This window comes from Solanum dulcamara, chromosome 4 (assembly GCF_947179165.1).
Source record: "Solanum dulcamara chromosome 4, daSolDulc1.2, whole genome shotgun sequence".
Classification (NCBI taxonomy): domain Eukaryota; kingdom Viridiplantae; phylum Streptophyta; class Magnoliopsida; order Solanales; family Solanaceae; genus Solanum; species Solanum dulcamara.
In genome coordinates, this window is record NC_077240.1 from 45,013,412 (window position 1) to 45,037,467 (window position 24,056).

General features: G+C 39.2%; 1 protein-coding gene across 1 annotated transcript; it reads left to right on the top strand.

Moving 5' to 3' along the window:
- The first annotated feature begins 20,234 nt into the window (after positions 1-20,234).
- On the top strand, positions 20,235-21,805 carry LOC129885014 (uncharacterized). Its single transcript, XM_055959260.1, has 2 exons — positions 20,235-20,838; positions 20,938-21,805. The coding sequence occupies exons 1-2, from the start codon at positions 20,310-20,312 to the stop codon at positions 21,096-21,098; spliced, it is 690 nt and encodes a 229-aa protein (XP_055815235.1). The 5' UTR covers positions 20,235-20,309; the 3' UTR covers positions 21,099-21,805.
- The last annotated feature ends 2,251 nt before the right edge of the window (positions 21,806-24,056 follow it).

A 24,056-nucleotide genomic window follows, 5' to 3' on the forward strand; every position in this document is an offset into this window, starting at 1 on the left:
TTGTTGATATCTATCTGCCATTTCATTTCCTTAATTATATCTACCATGTGTATACCTGTACAGGTATAAAACTGAATTTATACCACATTTGTATAATAAAAGTAAGGATATATGTTCCCTGAATCTAGCCAATAAAAGGATCAACTAGATCACTTGGTTGGTCAGTTTGGCTTAATCATTCTGAGCTTTAAGAGATTTTTTTCAAACTGATCCTTGCTCAATGCTTTTTTGAAGATATCAGCTATTTGATCCTCTATTTTTCAAAACATCACATAGATATTACCTTTCTCTACATTATCCCTTAGAAAATAATGTCTCACATCTATGTGCTTTGTTCTTTTTTGTTGGAATGGATTCTTAGCCATGTTGAGAGAACTTGCATTGTCACACAATAGTGTGATGGTATCAGTGAGTACTCCAAAATACTCCATCTACTATTTGATCCATAGTAATTGAGCACAACAAGATGCTATAACAACATACTCAACTTTTGCGGTGGATAGAGCAATTAAGTTTTGTTTCTTGGTTCCCCAAGAGATTAGAGAGGATATTAGAAAGTTAGCCATTCCTGATGTACTCTTCATATTAACCAGGTTCCCTGCATAATCTACATCAGCGTATCTTTCCAAGTTGAAAGAATCTCCAAACGGATAGTACACGATAAGATTCTCAGTTCTTTTTAAGTACCTAAGTATTCTTTTTGCAGACTTCAAATGGGATTCTTTCGGACAGGCCTGAAACCTTGCACACCTTCCTATACTGAACACAATATCAGTTCTTCTATCTGTCAAATATAGTAGAGAACAAATGATTCTTTTGTACATGGTTTCATTCACCGCAGGACTAGGTTCATTAACATCAAGTTCAAAATTAGTTCCCATGGGAGTATCAATTGGCTTTGATTCTGTCATGTTAAACTTTTTTAGGAGATCTTTGATGTACTTCTCTTGGAATAAAGAGGTACCATAGATCAATTCTCCCATCATGCTGATCTGAAATTCACTGGCTATAAGAGTGACAAAGTCCTTGCATAGTGAACTCAAGGTTGCCCCAAATATGATATCATAAACATAGATCTGAACTATCAAAAAATACTTTCCTCTTGCCTTCAAGAAGAGTGTATTATCAATCTTCCCTCTTTTGAATCCATTGTCAAGAAGGAACTTTAACAACCTTTCATACTAGGCCCTAGGAGCCTGTTTCAGGCTATACAAGGCTTTATCTAGCTTGAGCACATGATTTGGCGGATTAATATCTTCAAATACAAGAGGTTTCTTGACATACACTTCCTCTTTCAAGTACCTGTTTAGAAATGTACTCTTTATATCCATCTGAAACAACTTGAATTCCATATATATAGTAAATGCAATCAGCATTGTAATAGCTTCCACCCTGAAAATAGGAGCAAAAGTTTTATCATAATCGATTTCCTCTTCTTGATTATATCCCTGAACCACTAATTTGGATTTGTTCCTGGTTATCACTCTATTTTCATCTATCTTATTTTTTTACACCCACCTGGTCCCTATAATTTTTCTGTTAGAGGGACGAGAGACTAGGTGCATACTTTGGTTTTTTCAAATTTGTGAATTTATTCTTGCATAGAGTTTACCCAATCTGCATCCTTCAGTGCTCTTTCACATTCTTGGGCTCAATGGAAGACAAAAATGCTGAAAAGCCACTAGATTTCTAGTTTTAGATCTGGTAGGCATTCCAGAGTGTAATGGTGAGACAAGATTATCCAACGGGTGAGAAGATTGGTGCTTCCACCCTGGATGATTCTGTGGCTATGGATTAGTAGCAATATTTGTCCGTTAATAATCAGAAAAAGTCTCTTCCAGTTGAGCCTGACTATTCTCGCTAGTGTCTGAGGGCTGAATTAGTTTCTCTTCTCCTTGAGTAGAACCAGGTCTCTTATCTGGTTTCTTGTCTTTATTAGTCTTATCATCATTTTTTCAGCATCATGAGTTTGTACTTCATCATTGGCAACAACATTGTCTCTCTGGATCTGAAGAAGCTCTTCAATCTCAGAATCATCTTTATCTCTCAGATTCTTGATTTTTCTAGGCTAGTCAAAAATAACATGGACACTTTCTTCAAGGCACAGTGTCCTAAGGTTGTACATTCTGTAAGATTTTCTAGAAGATGAGTAACCAACAAATATTCCTTTATTAATTTTGGGATCAAATTTGCCCAGATCATCTTTTCCATTGTAGCATAAAGCATATGCACCCTAACGCTCTAAGGTAACTTAACTTTGTCTTTCGATTGTTCAATAAATCATATGGATTTTCATTGAGTATTGTGCTGATCAAGCATCGATTGACTACATAGCAAGCAATGTTCACTGCTTTAGCCCAAAAATTCTTTAGAAGTTCAGAATCTATTAGCCTAGTCGTTGCAATGTAAACCAAGGTCCTGTTCTTCCTTTCTACGACCCCATTTTGTTGTGGAGTTCTAGGGGATGAGAATTTATGATGTATTCCCTATTCTGCACAGAAGCTCTCGACTTTATCATTCTTAAAATCTGTTACATGATCTGACTTGATCCCTGCTATCTTGTAGTTTATCTTTGTTTGGATCATTTTTGCAAATGTTATCAACACATGAACTGTCTCATTCTTGGTTCTTAGAAACATTGTCCAAGTGTACCTTGAGAAATCATCGACACTGATGAAAATGTACTTCTTCCTCTTCAACTTTGAATCTTGACTGGCCCATATAATGAATGAGTTCGAGAGGTTTGGTAGTACTGAATAGTTTCTTTTACTTGAAGGAGATCTTGGTTTGTTTCCTTTTGACGTACACATCACATACTCCATTATCTACAAAGCTTACCTTTGGAATCCCACGAATCGGGTCCCTTGTTACAAGTTTGTTTGACAAAGATGAGCTAATATGCACCAGCCTCCTATGTCACAACTCTGCACTTTCATCTTGAGCTCTAAGACATGTTAAATTGTCTCCTTGAGAAGAGTTTATATCAGCCACCTACATGTTCTTGCATCATTTTCCAGTCAAGATCACTTCTTGCGATGAAAAATTTATGACAATGCATTTTCAAACAGAAATCTAACTTCATTTCCTTTATCATAGATTTAAGACACACTGAGTAGGCTGCATTACACATTTTCAATTGAATGCTTCAGTGATTTTCCAATTCTTCCAATGCCAAGAATATACCCCTTTTTTCCATTTCTAAAAGTAACACTCCTACCTTCAATTGCCTTGAGAAAGAGGAAATTTTCAATCCTTCCAATTATGTGCTTTGAGCAACCCTATCCATGAACCAACACTGATGTAACTCCCCTTAAAAACATTGTATATGATGTTATAATTATCAATGAAAATGATATTGCTTTTGTATTTTGGGAATAACTTTTCATAGGATGGTCTAAATTCAGTGATTCAAATTTCTTTAACTCAAACATTATTAGCTACAACTTTTTTGAAGACCATAGCTTACGATTTATAGGCTAAGTAAGTCAAATAATTAATCTTTGCTAGACCTAGTGCTATGATGAAATAGAGTATTTGTAGAAAAAAATTATATCTCACTGTAGAGTACTCCACTCAGTTGATTCCTGAACAACATGAAAGGCGATGTCTAGAGCTACAATATATATGAAGATATCAAATCCTAATTAGGAAGTTATCTTATTCAAATATAGCTCCAAAAATAGTATTTCATAAAAAGAAGATTCATCTCACCAACTATAGAAGATCTAGATCCATTTGACATCACTCATGAAATCAATAGTCCTCCATTTGACATTACCCATGACATCACAATCCTCCATTAAATTTTCAAATTTTTCTTAATAATTATTTTAATTATTTTTAGGTCCCTCCTTCACACCTATAAATACCCACCTTATTTCATCATTTCGTTCATCAAGTTTTTTCAAGAAACTCTTCTCTCTATACACTTCTTTCCTCATTCTCAAAATATAGTTTTAGTTCTGAGTAGTGTAGAAATACTATTCCGGTGATTCATATACTCCGGGTAGTACACAAAATGCTCTGGCGAGGAGAAAAGGCTATGATTCAAGAGTGTTCATTAAGTCCTTCAATTCATAGTAAAGCTTCATATTCCAGGTATGTAAGGCTTCAATGAGAGTATTCCTTCCACTTTTATACCTAAATTATTTTGATTATATGATAAATTATATTTATTTATCCAGTTCTCTTCAAGATTTACTTTAAGGTATGTGGGTGTTTATCCATGGGTTCTTCCACCCATGTAGTCTAAAACTCTTTCAACTAAATCTCTTGATTTTAAGTAAGATTTTCTTATGGGTAATACTTATTTCTATTTAATAGTATGAATCATGGTTAAACTAATAATTATTGATCTATTTTGATGCAAAATAATTTCATATATATGAATTGATGGTTTGAAAGTATTTTCTCTATTTATCTCTTTGATGATTCTTGAAATTCATGGTGGGTTGTTTAAAATATGTTTTTTATTGGTGAATTTCAAAGTATTTATACATAATTTCATTTACATACAAATAGAAGTGATTTGAACCCACCTAGTTTTACTACATTTTCAATGAAGTTTGACTTGAGAAAGCGTTGACACCAAATAAATGTTTATGAAAGCAATGTCTATGATCAAAAGAGAGTCTTATGAAATAAAAGAATGATGAAATATTATGAATGATGGATTCTTTATGCCATAAGGAAAATTCTTGCATATTTGAATCACCAAATATTTTAATGATCTATTCCACCGAGTATGATGTTTTGAATTCTCAAGTATATGCTATGAATATTTTGAAGTATTAAACTATTCTGTGGGATTGACTTAGCACCGAATGGGGCATTGAGGTAGGATTCAGTAAGGGAATCCTAGTAGCAACCACTTATCTCATTAACTATGTGCCAACATAGGAGCCCTTGTAGTCTTAGGATAATGGATCCACGAAACCCCTTAAATTTAAAGTTAAAGAATAAATATAAAATAAACGAAGTTTTACCCTAGGCAAGTAAACCCTCCAGCCAACGTAGGAGGTTATGTTGGCTTCCATGCAATAACTCACATGGTCTTAATGTTGGTTATAGTTAAATTCCCACAAATGAACATTTGAAATGCTATTTACATGATTACTCATGCATGTATATGTCCACATATGTATTATTTAAATAATATGTACTTGACTACTTTTGCATGTACTCATTATGTACTTTACCTTATAAATGTCCTAAATATTTTACTTTGTAATTCATGCCTACAAACTTAGTACATTCAAAGTAGTAGCACATACTTTTATGCTTACATGATATCACTATGTAGGGACCAATGCTCCTTCTTGTTCTCCTCCACGTGGCTAGTTGAGATTTTGTTTGAAGGCTACTTTTTGTGAGTTCCCATATTTTGGGAATAATACTCATTTATCTTTCTAGCTTATGATATGTTGAGATCTTTAGACACTTACTACGACATTTCTTTCTATTATGATTGAGGGTGAGCTAGGGACTTATCTTAGCCTTGTTAAATCTAAACGTTAGAGGTATTGTTGGACATATGTAAGTTTAAGATTTGCTATTATGATTTTTTCTTGCTTATTTATTGTCATTACCTATGAAAGGCTAAAAGAATGCTAAGAGGCTTGTTTGAGGTACTTTCGGGTTCCTTATTCGCCATGTCACATCTAGGTCCCGGGCTTGGTTCGTGACAACTGACTGCTTCCTCTAGACTGTTCCAGCATAAAAAGTTATTGATTAGGTTTGGGAACCCATCTAAGTTTGAGCTCCCAATATGCAAGTAGTGGTGTAATCAATGTTTTTCTAGTCCAGTCAGGCAGTGTCAGCTTTCTCATTTTTATGTTGGGATTAGATGCCTTCTTCTGACTTTGTTTATGCTGATAGTACTTTGAGAAATTCTTTCCAGTTCTTTTCCAGGCATCATAGTACCTTTTAAGGTGAACATTTTTACCATAATGAATACATAGCAGGTTATCATACACATATACATACTTTCTATGAGGATTGAAAGGAGGATCTATCATTCTGCATCCTAGGCCCTTTCCACCATTATGACCTTGATTAGTCAGATTTTCTAAAATTTTAAAAGATGTTGTCCATTTGAGAGATTTACTTAGCTCTTCCTTGATACTAACCTGGTCCTTCTCTAGTTGAAGGTTTCTCTCTAGTGCCATAGCTAATTTTAATTCAGAGTTTTTAAGACTTTCTTCAAGTTCCATCTCAACTCTATTAGCCTTACCCTTCAGCTTGAAATCTATTTCAGGACTCCATCATTTCCTTGGCATTATTGTTTTCAATGTCCAACACAACAATTGTTTCTTCAAGTTCTGACATTTGGATGACCAAGGCTATTTTTTCATCTTGAAAAATGCCATTGCTATTATTAAGATCCTTTTGAGATGTTAACTCACTTAATGAATCAATCAAGACACAAGATAATTTTTTAAGTTTCTTGAGAGAATAAGCATTGAGATTTTCCTTAAGGTCAAGCAAAGTTATCTTTTCATCTTCTTTATCATCAGATTTTTCCATAAAGGTGAACATGGTGTTAAACATATCATCATCATCATCCTTTACAACTGGCATGGATGTATCCTTCGGATGATTAGATTTCTTAGAGTCGCTTGAAGAATTTCCCCAGAAAGGAAGAGCCCTCTTCATTGCATAATTATCAGCAACTCTTCTTTTTTATTTATCGGGGAGCTGGTCCCTTCGTTTGTCTCTATCACCTCCACTCTTTCCATAATATCTATATTTTCCTTTTTATATGAGACAATATCTAATAAAATTTCCTTGCTTTCCACATCTATGACACAAGTTAGTGCCATTTGCAGCTCTACTCATATTTCCTTTCTTCGTGAATCCCCGATGCTTCCTTATGATTTTGTAAAATATTTTGGTAAAGTACACCATATCCTCATCTTCTTCATGATCCTTACTCTGAGTGACATTAAGAGCTAAAGATTTATCCTAATTCTTGTCCTTTCTGGAATAGTCTTGTTGCTTGTTTAACTCATGGGTCTGAAGATTTCCAATTAACTCGTCCATGGTGAGAATATTTAGATCTTTTGATTTAGTAATAATATCTACTTTTCTCTCCCAGTACTTAGGAAGAATTCTGAGAATCTTTCTGACATATTTGCTAGGATGAATGGGTTTACCTAAACACCTAAGCTCATTAGTGATAGAGGTGAAATTTATATGCATCTTCTGGATTATTTCCTTTTTCTTCATAGTGAAGTTGTCGTATTGAGTAGTCAGCATATCTACTTTGGATTCTTTCACTTGAGTAGTTCCTTTGTGAACGGTTCTCAGATAATCCTATATTTCCTTAGCTGACTCACATACAGAAATCCTGTTGTACTCATCAGGTCCTATTTCATAGATCAACAATTTTTTTGCTTTGTAGTTCTTTTCAATTTTCTTTTCTGACAACTTTATCATACTCCTTTCGAGTTTTGGGTATCACTCGTATGACTTCTTCTTATTTTACTTCTCTTACAGAAACATAAGGTCCATCTAGAAAAACATCGAGAGTTCACTATTCTCTTCCATGAGGAAATCGAGCATGCAAGTCTTCCACCATCCATAGAACTGACCATTGAATCTAGGTAGTCTAGTGGCTGATTTCCCCTCTTCAAGATTAGGTAGAGAAGCCATCTTTCATCTTACAGGATCTTCTCTCAGTGTTAACCATATTGAGAATACAAGCTCTGATACTAATTGATAGCTTATATTAGTCCACCTCATGTCAATGGACCTGGTCCCTTGATAGAAATATAAATACTAAAACATACTTAGAAATAAAGATACTGCACATGATTTTATATGAAAAACCTCCTTACTCAAGGGAGGAAAAACCATGACCTATCCCACAGGGTTTAGTAACCAATCTTCAATTAGATGCAAGAGAAAAGTAGTCTATTACAACCTATTATAACTAGACACTAACCCTCTCCACTATTTGGCTTGCAATACCTATATTTACAAGGCTTTGAGCCTAAGCAAAATCTCTATTTCCCACTAAACAACTACCCCTTAATTAATATAGACTTTTGTAACCACTTTAAAGCTAACTCTAGCCATGAAATCAAAGTGACATAATAAAAAAACAAATGTGTAGCTAACAAATCAAATAGAAATGTCTGAAGTGTCATCATTAGTGCAAGGTCCTTTGTCTCTTAAAACCGCAGAATCATCATCTTTAAACAAATTAAACAGACTCAGTGGCTGGACAATCAACATAGTAAAAGGTATAGTAATTGGTGTAGCTAAGGCTGTGACTTTGGCATGCGGTAGACTAACCTCTGTCCCAATGGTAGCGATGTTATCACTCGACGAAGACTGCAACCTTGCATTTACTCTAAGCTCAAAGGAATCAATGAGTGCATGAATATGATACTCCTAATCAGCCAAGAAAACCTCTAACTTTGCTGTTGTGCGCTTCTCTGATTCAGTGATAGGTTTTCTGAACCATGATTTGAGCTTCTTAATCAAGTGTCCAAGTTGGGCCTCTGTTTGAGTGTGCCACTGCATCAAGGTTTGTAATACTTCGACCGATATGGTGACCAAGCCTGTGGGCTGTGGATGTAGTGTGCTAGTAGAAAGGACTGCAGAGGCATTCGTGACAGCCTAAGATTGTCCATGGAGGGTGTATCATGGTCCAAAACAACTGCCAAATCAGCATGGGCAGGCTGTTGGAGGTCCTCAAATTTGGGTAACTTTACCTCCGGATGTGGAGCATGCTGCTGGCCGACAAGATTTGTATCATCCCAAATGAGCCTGACATTTTTTTTCCTATTCATTATGATTAGTGTGTCGACCCCTGCAATAAATGGGATAGTGTCCTTATGACACTAGGCAAAAATAAGGCAAGGGAAGGGAATTATGGAATTTCTTTGAATGGCCCACTCACTTATCTTGGCAATGATGATCTTGATGAAGTCGACCTCATATCTAACCATTGAACTAGAGAATATAACGGCTCGATCCAGAGTCAAGTGATTATTAATATTGGTCAGGCAAAGCTGGTGTTAGATAATAGCCCACAAAAACTTGGCCGTAAAATTTGAAGAAGCTCTCTTGATTTGAGTTGGGTGCAATGCCCAATCCACAGCTATACCTTGCTCAATGATATAATTGACAACCTATGTCAGAAGTTCTCCATGTTGCACCAGATCTCTTATAGTATTTTTTTCCCATACCACTTTATCTTGTGATCAAACTCAGCTGTTGAGTTTAAAAGGAAGAAGTAGAAAAGAGAAAAAAATAGGGTACTTTACCTAAATCCCATAGTTAAAAAGTCCAATTGATCGCAACAATTTTCTCTCTCTAACATCTCTCTAGAAACAAAGCTCTCAACTAAGGGCACTATTGTCATCAAGACGAAAATGGGAGGGGAACCACCTCCCGACGTAGGAAAATTTCGTTCCAAAGATAGGAACGAAGATAACGACGACATGAATGCAACGCAAGTCGTAGCATCGGAAAATTCCACCCGTAGCCCCTCCAAAGTGCAAAATCAGTCGGCGATCACTGTAGCACTGTCGGAGGAGCAACTCGCCTGGGTTCATCACATCAACGATTTGGAGAAAGCTGGGCGGATTCGAATCGAACAAACAATTGGGGAATCATCAGCATTGCAAGAACTACACAATATGCAAAAATCAAATCGGTTGAATCATCCATGGTCGAGATATTCACTGGCGGCTGAAGAGGCGAAGTTAACTGCGCCGCCGCAGTTTCCATCACTCGTTCAACCTAGTTCCGGCCATGTTCGAGAGGATATGAGCACTGGGGATTGTTCCCCAGACGATGGCGCACATAATGGGACAAGTTTCACCGGCGTAGCTATCGCCGGTGATAATATCGACGCCGGCGCCGGAACTCCGGTAAGCTTAAAGGACCAAACTCAATGTCAAAATACTCAGCTGGACATGGAGCACCTCACAGGCATAAACAACCAGCTCGAATATCAATTTGGAATCTCAAATTTCAATTTGACCACTGACCGCGATTTTGGCACCGGAGCTCAGGCAACAATTTCATCTCAAAATCAATGCCAACTCACTAAGTTGGATAAGGAGAACCTATCAGGTATCCAAAACCAGCTTGAATCTCTACCAAAAGCTTCGAATTTTAATTTGAATTCTGAACGTGAAGAGGGCGCCGGAGCTCCGGCGAGACAACTGGTTCAAGGCATAGTTCAACAGGTTCGTGACAGTGTTGAGAAGCTTCCTAGCTATGTGGCAAGCCTCGAATCACTACCAATCGAGTCAAATTTGAAAAGTCGTCAAGACGACAACCACAGTGGGGTCGCCGGAGTTTCGGCGAGACAAATGATGAGGGGCCAATATCAAAATGTTCCTAAGGCTGTTGTGAGGCTTCCTACACAAACTACAGACCCCAAATTAGCTCCAAAAAGTTCAAATCCAAAAAGTCGTCAAGACTTGCTTGAGGAAGATAGTCACAGTCACAGTGATGTTAGAACTGAGGAGATTACATTGGCAAATTATCAATCTCAGTACCTTGCCAATGGTATTCAATCCCAAAATAATCAAACGAATCAAATGCCAAAAGGATTGAACCACCCCCACATCAGCAGCTCAACCACAGGAGCACAAGGTAAGTCCTCTCACTCTCTTGAACTCAATATGCAGGGTCAGTATATGCAAATACAGTCTAAGCATATTGAGAATCCTAATAATCTTGTGCAATGTTTGAATAATAATGTGGTGCCTAATGTTAATGAGGCTATCCATCACATTGGTAAGCATAGTGCAGATGGGCATCCCTATAATCCTATAATTGTTGATGCTAACTTGTTGAACTCCAGGGGAGCCTGTGCACTCCCTGGTACTGCTCCTAGTATGGTCATGCAGGTTACTGAGCATACTAATCCCCAGCCTAATACCAACTCTCAAAACAGGGCCAACAACATGATGCAAATGCATAAGCCTGTAAGTATTCAAAATAGCTTCCCTAAAGTCTCCTCCAATTTTGATAGGCTTAACCCCATTAACCAGGGCCCCAAACCTGTTAGTAACCAGCCCCATCCAATAGAAAGCATGACTAAAAATCCCCCAAAGAACCAGTTCCCTAATAGAAAGGAACAGGTCCCTCAGCCAGCCCCATATACAGTCATCCAAACCTTTGCTTCCAAACTGAGGCTGAACCAAGCAAAAAATGATATCCCTCTTAATTTGTCTGCTCCTATTTACACCACCAGACAAGGCCTACCAGCTGTCATTTATGACAAAGAGGATTTCATGGTGAAATTGGCTGAAAAGTGTAAATATACCCTTGTTGGAAAATTCAGCAACACTATGCCTAAGGTGGAGCTAATAAGGAGAAGCTTCATTCTCCAAACTCAATTGGTAGGGGGTGTTAAAATTGCCCATTTCAATGCCAGACATGTGTATATTGACTTGGACAATGAATTGGACTACACAACTGTGTGGACCAAGCAAAGAATGACCATTGAAGGCCAATCCATGAGGATACAAACATGGACTCCAACTTTTAGGCCTGAGGAGGAGACTCCCATTGTCCCAGTCTGGGTTGCCCTTCCTGAACTCCCCTGGCACTGTTATGATAAGGAGTTCCTGACCACTCTCCTTGCTCCTGTGGGGAAAGTACTCTTCATGGATGCAGCCTCTATTCAGAAGACTAGGGGAAGTACTGCTAAGGTAAGAGTGCAGGTCAACCTTACACAAGAAAGACCCCATCATGTATGGCTTGGGCATGACAAAAGTGATCCTACAATAGGAAGATGGCAGGAACTTTTATATGAGAGTGTACCTGAGTACTGCATGTATTGCAAGCATCAGGGGCACAAGGTGCATGTGTGTAATATCAAGAGAAGAGATGAAGAACAAATGAAAAAGAAAAGTTCTGAAAATACAACAAAAAATACAAGTCAAACTCAGGGAGAGAGCAAAGAGCACAACCAACCTCAACCTGACAACTTACAGGTGCACCAAAATCCTTTGACATCCAATATACCACAACAGTCACAGAACAATAAGACTAGCAAGGAGGACAATGCTTGGCAAACTCAGAGAAGGAAACAGAACAAAGGACACATTAATGGCCAGCTGAACCAAGAAATAAGAGCTGCAGGAGTATTAACCAAAGGTAAGTATGTTGCAGTGCAGCAAAGCAAAGTAAATCCAGGTAAAACTACTACTTCTATCTCTATTCCAAATGTTCATGTTGATCTTGCTATGCAAGACCAACCCACTAACCAAATTGCAGGGAACACACACATTCAAAAGAACTCAATAGTGAGGAGTTCATCAACAAATCAGGAAAGCACTCCAAATCAGAGACAAGGTATTGACTTATCTCTCCCACAAACCCCATCCCCCCATATTGAATGCACAAGTACTATCTTAACAGGTATTGCTCAAGGGAACAATGTTGCAAGGAACTCAGGTATTGACTTATCACTCCCAATACCCCTGAACCTCCCAAAGATTAATATTGTTGCTGCTGATCTGGTAGTTGAAGGAGGAAAGGCTGGAAGTGTATAGGAGAACCCCACTAACATGCAGGATGGGGAAACCAATAGGGGAGGGGTACCCCCTCATGCTATGCATGAGAGTATTGTTGAACTTACCATGCAAGCTAGCAAAGGTGCCATGGCCAAAGATCTGGGATCTCATCCCAGTACTAGTGGTAAAAGTACTACTGTTCAGAAGAATAAGCTGAGCAAGAAAAGAAGAGAAGCCATCAAAAAGAAAATAAAAGAAATGAACTCAACTGATAAATATCAAACTCCCAAAATGGACAGTGTGATAGTACAGCAAGGGGAGCAGGGGTGTCAACAAATTGTCTTAGATGATGACCAGGTGGGGATGAATATCATTCCTCTCCAAGCCCACTGCATTCCTACATCTCCTAGAAATCCAGCTGAAATCATCACTGAGAGAGCTACTGATCTACCTCAGCTCACCTACACCCTCAACATACAAGAAGATGAGTATGCTGTGTGTGAGTCTGAGAATGAGGAAGATTCTGATGACCAGCCTCTGGAAGATGAAAAGGACAGTGATTATCAACCAATGACTGACTCTGAGGATGAGGATGCTGTGAGTGAAATTAAGGCTTCCAGCCCATCCAGGGACAAGGTGCATGAGGATGAGGTCCAACTGGTTGCTAAGTACCAGGGATCATCTGATGCACATAGGGTCACTCATTCTGAAGATGTGGAAGACCATGACCATGGGGAAGAGGCACAAAAAGAAGATCACCTGGAGGCATTCAGATCTACAATGACAGCTGTATTGCAGAAGGAAAGTCAGCAAGACAAGGAAAAGAAGGAGCCACCCTCTAAAAGTAAGCAGACAAAGAAGAAGACTAAACAAAGTATCATCAGCAGTTTTGCTAATGTTGTTGTCAACAGCAACATCAACACTAGGTCCAAAACTCAGAAACCCTGATGATTAGTACAATCTGCTGGAATGCAAGGAGTATTGATACTCAGGGGACCCTTGATAGGTTACAAAGGTTGAAAGACTTTCATAAGCTGTCTATCATAGCAGTGCTGGAACCTTTTTCCAACAAATCTCAAATTCAGTTCCACAGAATTCAGCTAGGTATGGATAATGTTATGTCCAACTCCAATAGCAAAATCTGGTTATTCTGGAACAAAGACATTGCCTGCAACATTTTGGACCAGGATGAGCAGCAGATCACTTGTGAGATCAATCATGTGGCTTGTCCTAATAGCTACCTCATTACCTTTGTCTATGCAAAGTGCAAGGATTACATGAGAAGAGACTTATGGGACAAGATGTTGCAGTTCTCCAGTAAGGAGAAGCCTTGGTGCACCATTGGAGACTTCAATGTTATTACAGATGTTGAAGAAAAGATGGGGGGCCAGCCATATAATGTGAACAAGAGCTTTGAGTTTATTAGTGTGATAGAAGCATGTGGACTCACTGATCTGGGGTTCTGTGGGCAGAAGTTCACCTGGTGCAACAATAGGGACAAAGATGCTAGAATTTGGAAAAGACTTGACAGGGCCATGGTTAATGATTCTTGGTTAGAAGTCATGCCTGTAACAACTGTCAGTCACTTAGCCTCCACAGGATCTGACCATTGCCCTCTATTGATGGAAAGCAGGGCAAAACAAGGTAATGTTATCAAGTATTTCAAATTTCTAAACTGCTGGACAGACAATGACAATTTCCTTAGCACTGTAAAAGCATGTTGGGATAATCCTGTGGAAGGAAATCCAATGGGAACCTTCCAACAAAAGCTGAAAAGAGTTTCTAATACTCTTAGTAAGTGGTCAAGAAATGAGTTTGGGGACATCTTTGCTTCAGTAAAAGAATATGAAGAGAAGGTGAGACAAGCTGAAGAGAAAATAATCAGTGACAATACTGAAGAGAACAGGTCCAAGCTACATCAGATCAATGCTCAGTACATCAGATATCTGAAGATGGAGAAGGCTATCTTAAAGCAGAAAAGTCAACTTCATTGGTTCAAAGATGGAGATGCCAATACCAGCTATTTTCATGCTATTATCAGAGGAAGAAGAAGAAGGTTATTCATCCATCAGATTAGTGATGAACAAGGCAATACTATTCAAGGTGAAGACAATATTGCAAGAGCTGCCACAGCACACTTTAAAAAAATATTCACTGGAGAAGAGAGACTGATCAGGGAAGATGTTCTTAAGTGCATTCCAAGGATGGTTACAGAGGAGCAGAATGAGAGCCTGCAAGCCTTACCTACTATGGATGAGCTGAAGAAAGTTGTATTTTCTATGAGCCCTACATCAGCTGCTGGACCAGATGGAATGAATGGGAAATTCTTTCATTCATGCTGGGATATCATCTGTGAAGACCTACTGAGATTAGTCCAGTATTTCTTCAATGGATATGGTATTCCCAAGTTTATTTCTCATGCATGCTTAGCTCTACTTCCTAAGAATGAGCATCCCAACAGCCTATCAGAATACAGGCCTATTTCTCTCAGCAACTTCACTAACAAGATCATTTCTAAGTTGATAAGCATCAGAATTGCTCCTATATTGCCTCAGCTAATCTTAGATAACCAATCTGGATTTGTTAAAGGTAGGAGTATTGCTGAGAACATAATGTTAGCTCAAGAAATCATCCACAATATTAAGAGACCAAAGGCTGGGGATAATGTGGTGATAAAGCTGGATATGGCCAAGGCCTATGATAGGGTCTCTTGGTCATTCATTTGTATGGTCATGAGGAAAATGGGGTTTGGAGAAGTGTTGATTGATATGGTTTGGAGGATTATGTCAAACAATTGGTACTCAGTCATCATTAATGGTGCAAGGCATGGCTTCTTCCACTCTACAAGAGGACTCAAGCAAGGAGACCCCCTATCCCCTACCTTATTCATCATTGGAGCTGAAGTTCTGTCTAGGCTTCTCAACAATCTTCATCACCATCATTTATACACAGGATTCCAGATGGAAAGAAGAGGTCCTCAAGTAAATCACTTGAGCTTTGCAGATGATGTGATCATTTTCACATCTACCAGCAACTTCTCACTTACACTGATTACCAAAACTCTTAAACTGTATGAAGCTATTTCAGGACAACTTATCAATAAAGATAAGAGTCAAATCATGATGCCACTGAATACTCCCTCTGGTGTGGTGGATAGGGTCAGCATGATCACAGGATACAAATGCACTCATGGCCCAATCACTTACCTAGGCTGCCCCCTATATATAGGAAGACAAAGGATCATATACTTCTCTAGTATGGTTTCTAAGGTTCTAAGCAGGATTAGGGGATGGCAGACTAAAATGTTAAGCTATGGAGGTAGAGTCACCTTGGTGAAAACAGTGCTACAATCCATTCCTATACACCTGCTGTCAGCTATCAGTCCTACCAAGACCACCATGAATCAGATCAGAAGACTAATTGCTGACTTCTTTTGGGGATGGGATACTGAAAGAAGAAAATATCACTGGGCCTCTTGGGATACTCTCAGTTATCCTTATGAGGAGGGTGGTATAGGTGTTAAAAAATTAGAGGATATGTGCTTATCCTTCCAATACAAACAGTGGTGGACTTTCAGATCAAAGAAGACACTATGGGGGGAATTCCTTAAAGCAAAATACTGCCAAAGGGCTCATCCAGTCATTAAAAAGTGGAACACAGGACAGTCCCTAATGTGGAAGCATATGATGAGCAACAAAAAGGATATAGAACCTCATATACAGTGGTGGATTAAGTCTGGAACAAGCAGCTTTTGGTGGGATGATTGGCTAGGGGTAGGTCCCTTAGCTTACCACAATGAAAGTCTCCCCAGATTGAATAACTCTATTGTATCAGAATTCATGGAAAATGGAGGATGGAATGAAGAGAAAGTAAGAAAACATGCACCCCTTCAGCTGGTGCACAGAATTCTCAACACTCCCATCAGCTACAATCCAAATATGCAGGATCAAGCTTACTGGAAGCCTAACTCTCATGGTAATTTCACTTGTTCATCAGCCTGGGAGTTGGTAAGGAAGAAAAAGACAAGATCAACCACTAACAGCAACATATGGCATAATAGTATTCCTTTCAAGGCCTCTTTTCTGCTTTGGAGAGCTTTCAGACTTAAACTCCCCACAAATGACAGAATAGTAGCATTTGGACATGCTCCTGCAGCATGCTCCTGTTGTTATAGAGCAGGTCTTGATGATATAAAGCATATCTTTGTATCAGGTTACTTTGCACAACACATATGGAAGCACTTCTCAGGGTACTGGGGTCTGCAACACAGCAACATTCATCTAAAAAACCTATTGATGAGGTGGTGGCTAATCAAAACTAACAATGAGCTACATAAGTTAGTAATGCAGGCCACCCCCATTTTTGTGTGTTGGAATCTATGGAAGAATAGATGTGCCTGCAAGTATGGGGGCAAGAAGTCTAACGCAACTAGAGTAATATTCTCAATATCCAAAGATCTATATATGCTTATCTCCACTGTGTATCCATATATTGATTTGCCAAGTAATTGGGCAGATTTGGTTACCATGGTTGAAAAAAGCCAACATGAATTGAGAATAACCAAAGTATGCTGGACTAAACCACAGCCTACAATGATCAAGCTAAACACAGATGGGAGTGCCCTTAACAATCCAGGGAAGATAGGGGCAGGGGGCATTCTAAGGGACCATAATGGAGTGTTAATATATGCTTTTGCATCTCCACTAGGTTGTGGTTCTAATAACCAAGCTGAAGTGCAGGCAGTAATTATTGGTATTCAGTGGTGCCTATAACATGGATACAGCAGGGTAGCCCTTGAAGTGGATTCTGAACTTCTAATCAAGTGGCTCAAACAAGAGGCTAAACCTCCATGGAACATTGTTGCTTATACTACTGAATTGCAGGTATTGGTTAGCAAACTGGAGAATTTCCAGTTCAGTCATATCTTTAGGGAAGCTAATTACACTGCAGATTCACTCTCAAAGGAAAGCCACATGAAAAGCTATACACAACACTACTACAGCTTTCAGCAGCTTCCAAGAGAGACCAAGGGACATTACAAAATGGACAAAGCTGGCATGGCTAGCTTCAGGAGAACCAAGATGAAGAAGATCAATCAACCACATTGAAGGAACTTCTTCATACATTGAGTTATTAACTGATATTAATAATGATAATTAGGTCCATTGAAAAAGGGAGAGTCTCCCTAATTTACTGCTCTTATAGGATAATCTCCTTACCAATAGATTTAGGATTTAGCAGGATGGTACAGGGCAGCAGGTGCAGGGTGTGGAGTAGCATGTGGACTTGTCCAATGCCCCCAAACTTTGCAGGATGTTAGAATATATTATTTTGACAAGTCCCAAGAAGTTTCAGCCCAAACGGATAATTGGAGGCGTTAGGCGAGCGACATGGAAACATTCAGCTGCCTTAAGCCTAAAGAGAGGGTCTTTAGTAATTTGGACCCTCCAACTTGGGAAAAAAGTCTTCAAACTTTGCAGGACTGAAGGAGAGGATATATATGCTAACTCCATAAAGTTTCAACTCAAATGGATAATTGGAGACGTTAGTCGAGCGACTTGGAAAATGATAACACTCTCCAAAGCTCTTACTGAGGTCCCTTCTTTATTGCTAGTCTGTGTATATTATGTTTTGTTTGGGCTTGTTTGCTGTATTATTGCAGGTGTCTGGAGTAATATATTAGCATTCCTCAACAACAAATACATAGACAAGAGCACAAAAACAACTTCCAAACACCCTGCAACCGCTAAGCTTCAGCAGGGCAGCAGGTGCAGGGTGAGGAGTAACATGTGGACCTGTCCAATGGCCCCCAATCTTTGCAGAATGGTAGAATATAATATTTTGACAAGTCCCAAAAAGTTTCAGCCCAAACGAATAATCGGAGGCATTAGGCGAGCGACATGGAAACATTCAGCTGCCTTAAGCATAAAGAGAGGGTCTTTAGTAATTTGGATCCTCCAACTTGGGAAACAAGCCTTCACATTTTGCAGGACTAAAGGAGAGGATATATATACTACCTTCATAAAGTTTCAGCTCAAACGGAGAATTGGAAACGTTAGTCGAGCGACTTGGAAAATGATAACAGTCTCCAAGGCTCTTAATGAGGTCCTTTCTCTATTGCTAGTCTGTGTATATTATGTCTTGTTTGGGTTTGTTTGCTGTATTACTGCAGGTGTTTGGAGTGATATAGCAGCACTCTTCAACAACAAATACATAGAGAAGAGCACAAATACATCCTCCAAACCCCCTGCAGCCTCTAAGCCTCAGCAGGGCAGCAGGTGCAGGGTGAGGGGTATCATGTGGGCCTGTCCAAAGGCTCCCAAAATTTGCAGGATTGTAGCTTATGTTTTTTTGACAAGGCCCAAGAAATTTCAGCCGAAACGGACAATTAGAAACGTTAGGCGAGCGAGCTTGAAACAATCAGCTGTCTTAAAGTTAAAAAGGAAGAATTTTGCTAAATTGAAGCTCCATCTTGGGAAACAAGCCTTCAAACTTTGCATGGATAAAGGAGAGAATATATATGCAAACTTCAGAAAGTTCCAGCTCAAACGGATAAGAGGAGACGTTAGTCGAGCGACATGGAAAATGCTAACAGGCTCCAAAACTCTCTTTGAGATCCTTTCTCTTCTATTAACCTGTACAGGTCCTTGCTTGTCTTTGGTTATTTGCTGTGTAATTGCAGGTTGTTGGAGATATACACCAGCATGCTCTAACAACAAATACATGGAGGACAACACTGCTACAGGACTCTCCATGACTGAAACAAAAGGAGTGTGCAGAAATGGAGCCCCCTATTGTTTTTGGTACTTGTTTGGTTGTATGTATTCCTTTGTTTGTTTTTGTTTAGGTGCAATAACTAATGGGGAGCCACACACAAGCAACTTGAACCAGATCACAAGAGAGGATCCTATGTTCTGTGAAGCATGCTCCAACACAAAATTGGAGCTGCACACAAACCTTCAGCAGTTTCTCCACTCCATCCATGAACTCTCTAAAAGCTCAACACTTGCAGCAGCCCATTGTGCAACCCCTGTCCTGCTGGCTCCTGGTTGTTGTGTAGCTGCAGGTACATCAACAACTGGAGAGCTATTCCATCAGAAATTGGAGAGCTATTCCAAGAAGTCTAACCACCTCAAAACAAAGACCAACAAGCAGCCTAGGGAACCTGCAGCCATCACTAAGAGTCCTACACAAGGACTGTGCAGAGCAGCAACTTCCTTCTGGATTTTGTGGTTGTTTGGTTGTTTGTATTTGGCTGTTAGTTTTTGCTTAGGGACATCAAAAACTGGGGAGCTATTCCATCAGAAATTGGAGTTGATCACCAGGAATTCACAGACACAATCCCATAACATCCAATCCAGTATTTGGCCTTGTTCTTCTCCATCTTTTTGGACATGGCCTTTGTCCACTTATGCAGGCCCTCTTTGGAACTGCTATGAGGGATGCAATGTCCTGGGGCTTCTATGGAGCAACACACTCAGCTGGTCAACCACACTCTCTATTATCAACACACCCCAGCAACAACTCCACCAACCTGCAGCAGACAAGGAACAAATACAACCTAATAGTACTACTATTGGTTACAGCAGCATGCAGATTTCTTGGGTTGTGTGGTTTGTTGGTTTTGATTGTCTGTGCAGGTACTCCAAGAATTTGAACCTGATCACAACAAAGGACATCCATTCTTGTGTAACTGACACCAACAAGCAACCTAATCACAAAGGAAGCAACAAAAAGATGCACACTTGTTTGAGATCTTTTCTATTAACCTCAGCTCCTTTCTTGCTGGTTCTTGTTTGTTGTGTAGATGCAGATGTCAGGATGGACTCATCAACATGTCTTCCCAACACCTACATAGAACACATCACAGCTACAACCACCAAAACAAATACCAAAACAATTACTAAGAGGCCTCCACAAGGACTATGCAGAAATGCAACTTCCTTCTGGTTTTTGTGTTTGTTTGGCTGTTTGTCTTTGGCTGATTGTTTTTTCTTAGGGACATCCACACTCTCTAACATCAACACACCACAGCAAACACTCTACCAACTGGCAGCACACAAGGAACATGGGTACAGCAGCCTGCAGATCCCCTTGGTTGTGAGGTGCAGTCGTTTTGATTTATGCAGGTACCCCAGCTGCAGCTTCCTCCTTGAAGCTGCATTGAGCCCCAAGAGCAGTCACCCCAGCAACAACTCCATCCACCTGCAGCAGACAAGAAACATATACAAGTTTGTTTGTTTTGTTTTTCTGTACAGGTACTCCAAGAAGTCTAACCACCTCATAACAAAGACCAACAAGCAGCCTAGGGAGACTGCAGCCATCAGAACCTGCAGATTGGCAGCCTTGGGTTTGTTGTTTTTGTTGTTGTTTGTCTGTGTAGGTGCAGATCCTCATAATTGTAAACAACTGGATACTAAAGCATGGATCACCTATCCATACATATCAGATGCATTCCATCAACAGCTGCAACAGCTACACCAACTTGAAGCAGACAAGGAACAAATACAAGCTAATGGTTGTTGGAGATACAGGCAACAGTGGAACCCAGAAGGAACTCCAACACCCTCAGAGACAACATCCAAGAACCAACAACAATATCATGAGTAGCTGTAGAATGATACACCTCCATCAACTCCATATACATACTGTGGAAACACAACACCAAACAACTACTCAGCCACACACCAAACAACAACTCAACCACAGAGCTGAAGCTGAAAGTGCAGAATTGAAAGATGAAGTTCAACAGCATCAGCAACAACAGAGGCCAAAACCAACACACCCACGTACAGCAACCTCCAGACTTGGTTGCTTGTGCATGTTTCTGGTTTTGTCTGTCTGTGCAGGTGCACAGCTACACTTTCTTCCACAACAAATCAAAGGCTGTTGGCTACTATAGTTCCATATATTTCCTATCCTTTCAGCCTCCTTAGCTGGTAATCATGATACTGATACAAAGGCATATTTCACCTGGATTTTCTTGGTACGACAAGACTAAAAAGAGCAAAGATGAAAAGAATTTCCCATCCCATGCGAGATAGAAGTTTCGTATACTTGTTCTTCTTCAATGTAGCTATGTCTGGTACGTAGCATAGTTGGAATAGGACTAGTGTAGGTTACTTTTCTTTTTTCTCATGGAAGGGGAGAGTCTCCCTCATTTATGCTTTCATAGTTGAATTGTACCGGGAGGAGTCCTCTCACAGGTTTACTGCTTTCTAGTTATAGTTAGTCTCTTTTTGTATCGGGGATGAGTTAGCCGACCTTAATAGGTTAGCCGACTTATGAACCACCATAAGATCGGAGGTAAGGTTTATGTCCCCCTCCTTGTATTTTTATTTTGATTATTTATGTTAAGGCTTGGGGGTGTTGCTTAACCCCTGACTGTGCACGAGAGGTGGGAGCCTCGTGTAGGGTCTGTTCCCATAAAAAAAAAAAAAAAAAAAAAAAAAAAAAAAAAAACTCAGCTGTTGGGGTTTCTTGTGTAAAATTGGGCCATAGATAACTCGTCAGATAGTCTCCTCGGACAAATCAACCAGGACATCCCAGACTAGTGTGGTCAATAGGATAGGCTTCTCCAACTCTTTGCCTTGGATGTAGCCATCTTCTTGATGGTTGCCGCGTACGATGCATAGAACTCTCGCACCATAGGATTACTATAACTTTTTGGATGCTCTGCCATCCATTCATATCTACGGCAATGAAAGAGATCACGGATCTCTGGGACTGCCTCAAGACTGATTGTGTAACCCACGACTCCTCAGTAATGGGCCGTCTGAGGTTGTTTTGGTCGTTATTTTCTGACCCATATAATAGAAGTCAAACATCCTTTCCATATACCATTATTTTGGTTCTCTATGAATATGGAATAGTATCGAAGGTTGCTTGAGTGTTGATCTTCCCTCAAACATTGACCTAGAGGCAGATTAGGCCACTGACTCATCGTCGCTCTCCTCTGCCTCAATTGAATCCCCCTCTTCATACTGAGGGGATGTGGATAGTTCTTCTATATGAGGAGGAGCAGTGCCTCCACTGGGTTCTTAAATCGGGATGATTTTTTTGGAGAAAATAGATTTGGTCTGTCATACAAGAAGTGTCTCGGAGTTAAGAAAGTATTCCTCTTTGGACCCACTGATCTCGGCATCCACTGGTTCTTTAGAGTTTGTTTTGGAGGCATTGTACCTACAGAGTAAGAGTTAGTATACATACGTATAAAAAAATCAAGAAAAATAAAATAACTGGAACTCTGATATTTTTGGTTTTATGAGAAGGTCTCTACGAGTCGTAAAAGAGTCTATGACTCGTAGAACCAATTCATAAAATCAAGCCTGCAAGTTTTAGTCTGTGAATCTAGTCTACGAGTTGATCTTATAACTCATAGAAGTTTCTACGGATCATAAGGTCATTCATAGACTCTACTTTTATGCCACATTTTTGGGAACTTGACTTGTATGAGTCAACCCTATGATCCATAGACAAGTCTACGACTCATAGGATGGACTCATACAAGTTAAGTTTCCAAAAATTATAGTTATTAGAAATCTACCTTTGATTTTGTCGAGTTCAAATGACGAGTCATAAAATATTCTATGACACGTAATTATACTCGTAATGTTTGTGGCTTGTGAGCATTAATCATTGATCTTTAGGTCATGTGTACGAGGGGAAACTACGAATCGTAGATTAACCTATGATTCATAGAAAATCCTCGATTGGAAAAACTTCAAAACCAGTGATTTCCCTCACAAAGCCAACACGGAACACTTAGTTCAATATCTCTCTACTTCTTCAATTTATTGGTTTTAACCACAATTATGCTTTTTCCAATTTGCCAATTCAAAATCAGTTCAAAAATTCAATGTCAAAATTAGATAAACCCTAGCTTCTCATCATAAATACTCCCTTTGTCAATTCAAGCACTTCTGCACTCAATGAATTTTGGGGAGATAAACTTACCAAATATGTGTGAGGAGTGATTAAGATGTCTTAGAATTTTTGACTCTTGACTGGTACTGTACGAAGCTGGGGGATTTACGGTGATGGGTTTTGATTGTCTTAGGCTCTGATATTGGAGGAGGTAGGTGATGGTGAAGATGGAATGGAGAGGTCATTTGGATAAGAGGATGAATAGGGGTCGTTGGTTTTTTTGACTGAAAGTGGACGAAAATTTGAAATAGTGGATATTTTATTCCCTTTTGATCGTGGGTCGAGTAAGTATTTTAAATAATTTTGGAGATTAAAAATAGCTAATTATGACTTGTAATAGTTAATACGGGTCGTAACAAGCTTCGTAATTTTGCTTGATACTTACGACAGTTCCGAAAACATACCTGGAGTCCATGAGTGTAGGCTACGAATCGTAGAAGTTTCTACGATCCGTAGAGTATACTCGTACACTTAAAGATGTTGCATATCTAATATTTTAAACTTTACGAGATGTAGAAACCTCTACAACCTATAAAAATAACTCATATGCCTCTCTGCTACTTTCAGTTTCCAGTATTCGCATTTTGATATAGGCACATACTCATATTTTGGCCTATTTTTTGGGGCTTTGTTTGTGACTTT

What these genes read in the sequence shown, in the direction of transcription:
- LOC129885014 (XM_055959260.1), top strand. Translation starts at nt 20,310, where the DNA reads ATGGACTCATCAACATGTCTTCCCAACACCTACATAGAACACATCACA. An exon ending in CTGCAGATTGGCAGCCTTGG is followed by an intron (nt 20,839 to 20,937) that starts GTTTGTTGTTTT and finishes CATACATATCAG; the next exon opens with ATGCATTCCATCAACAGCTG.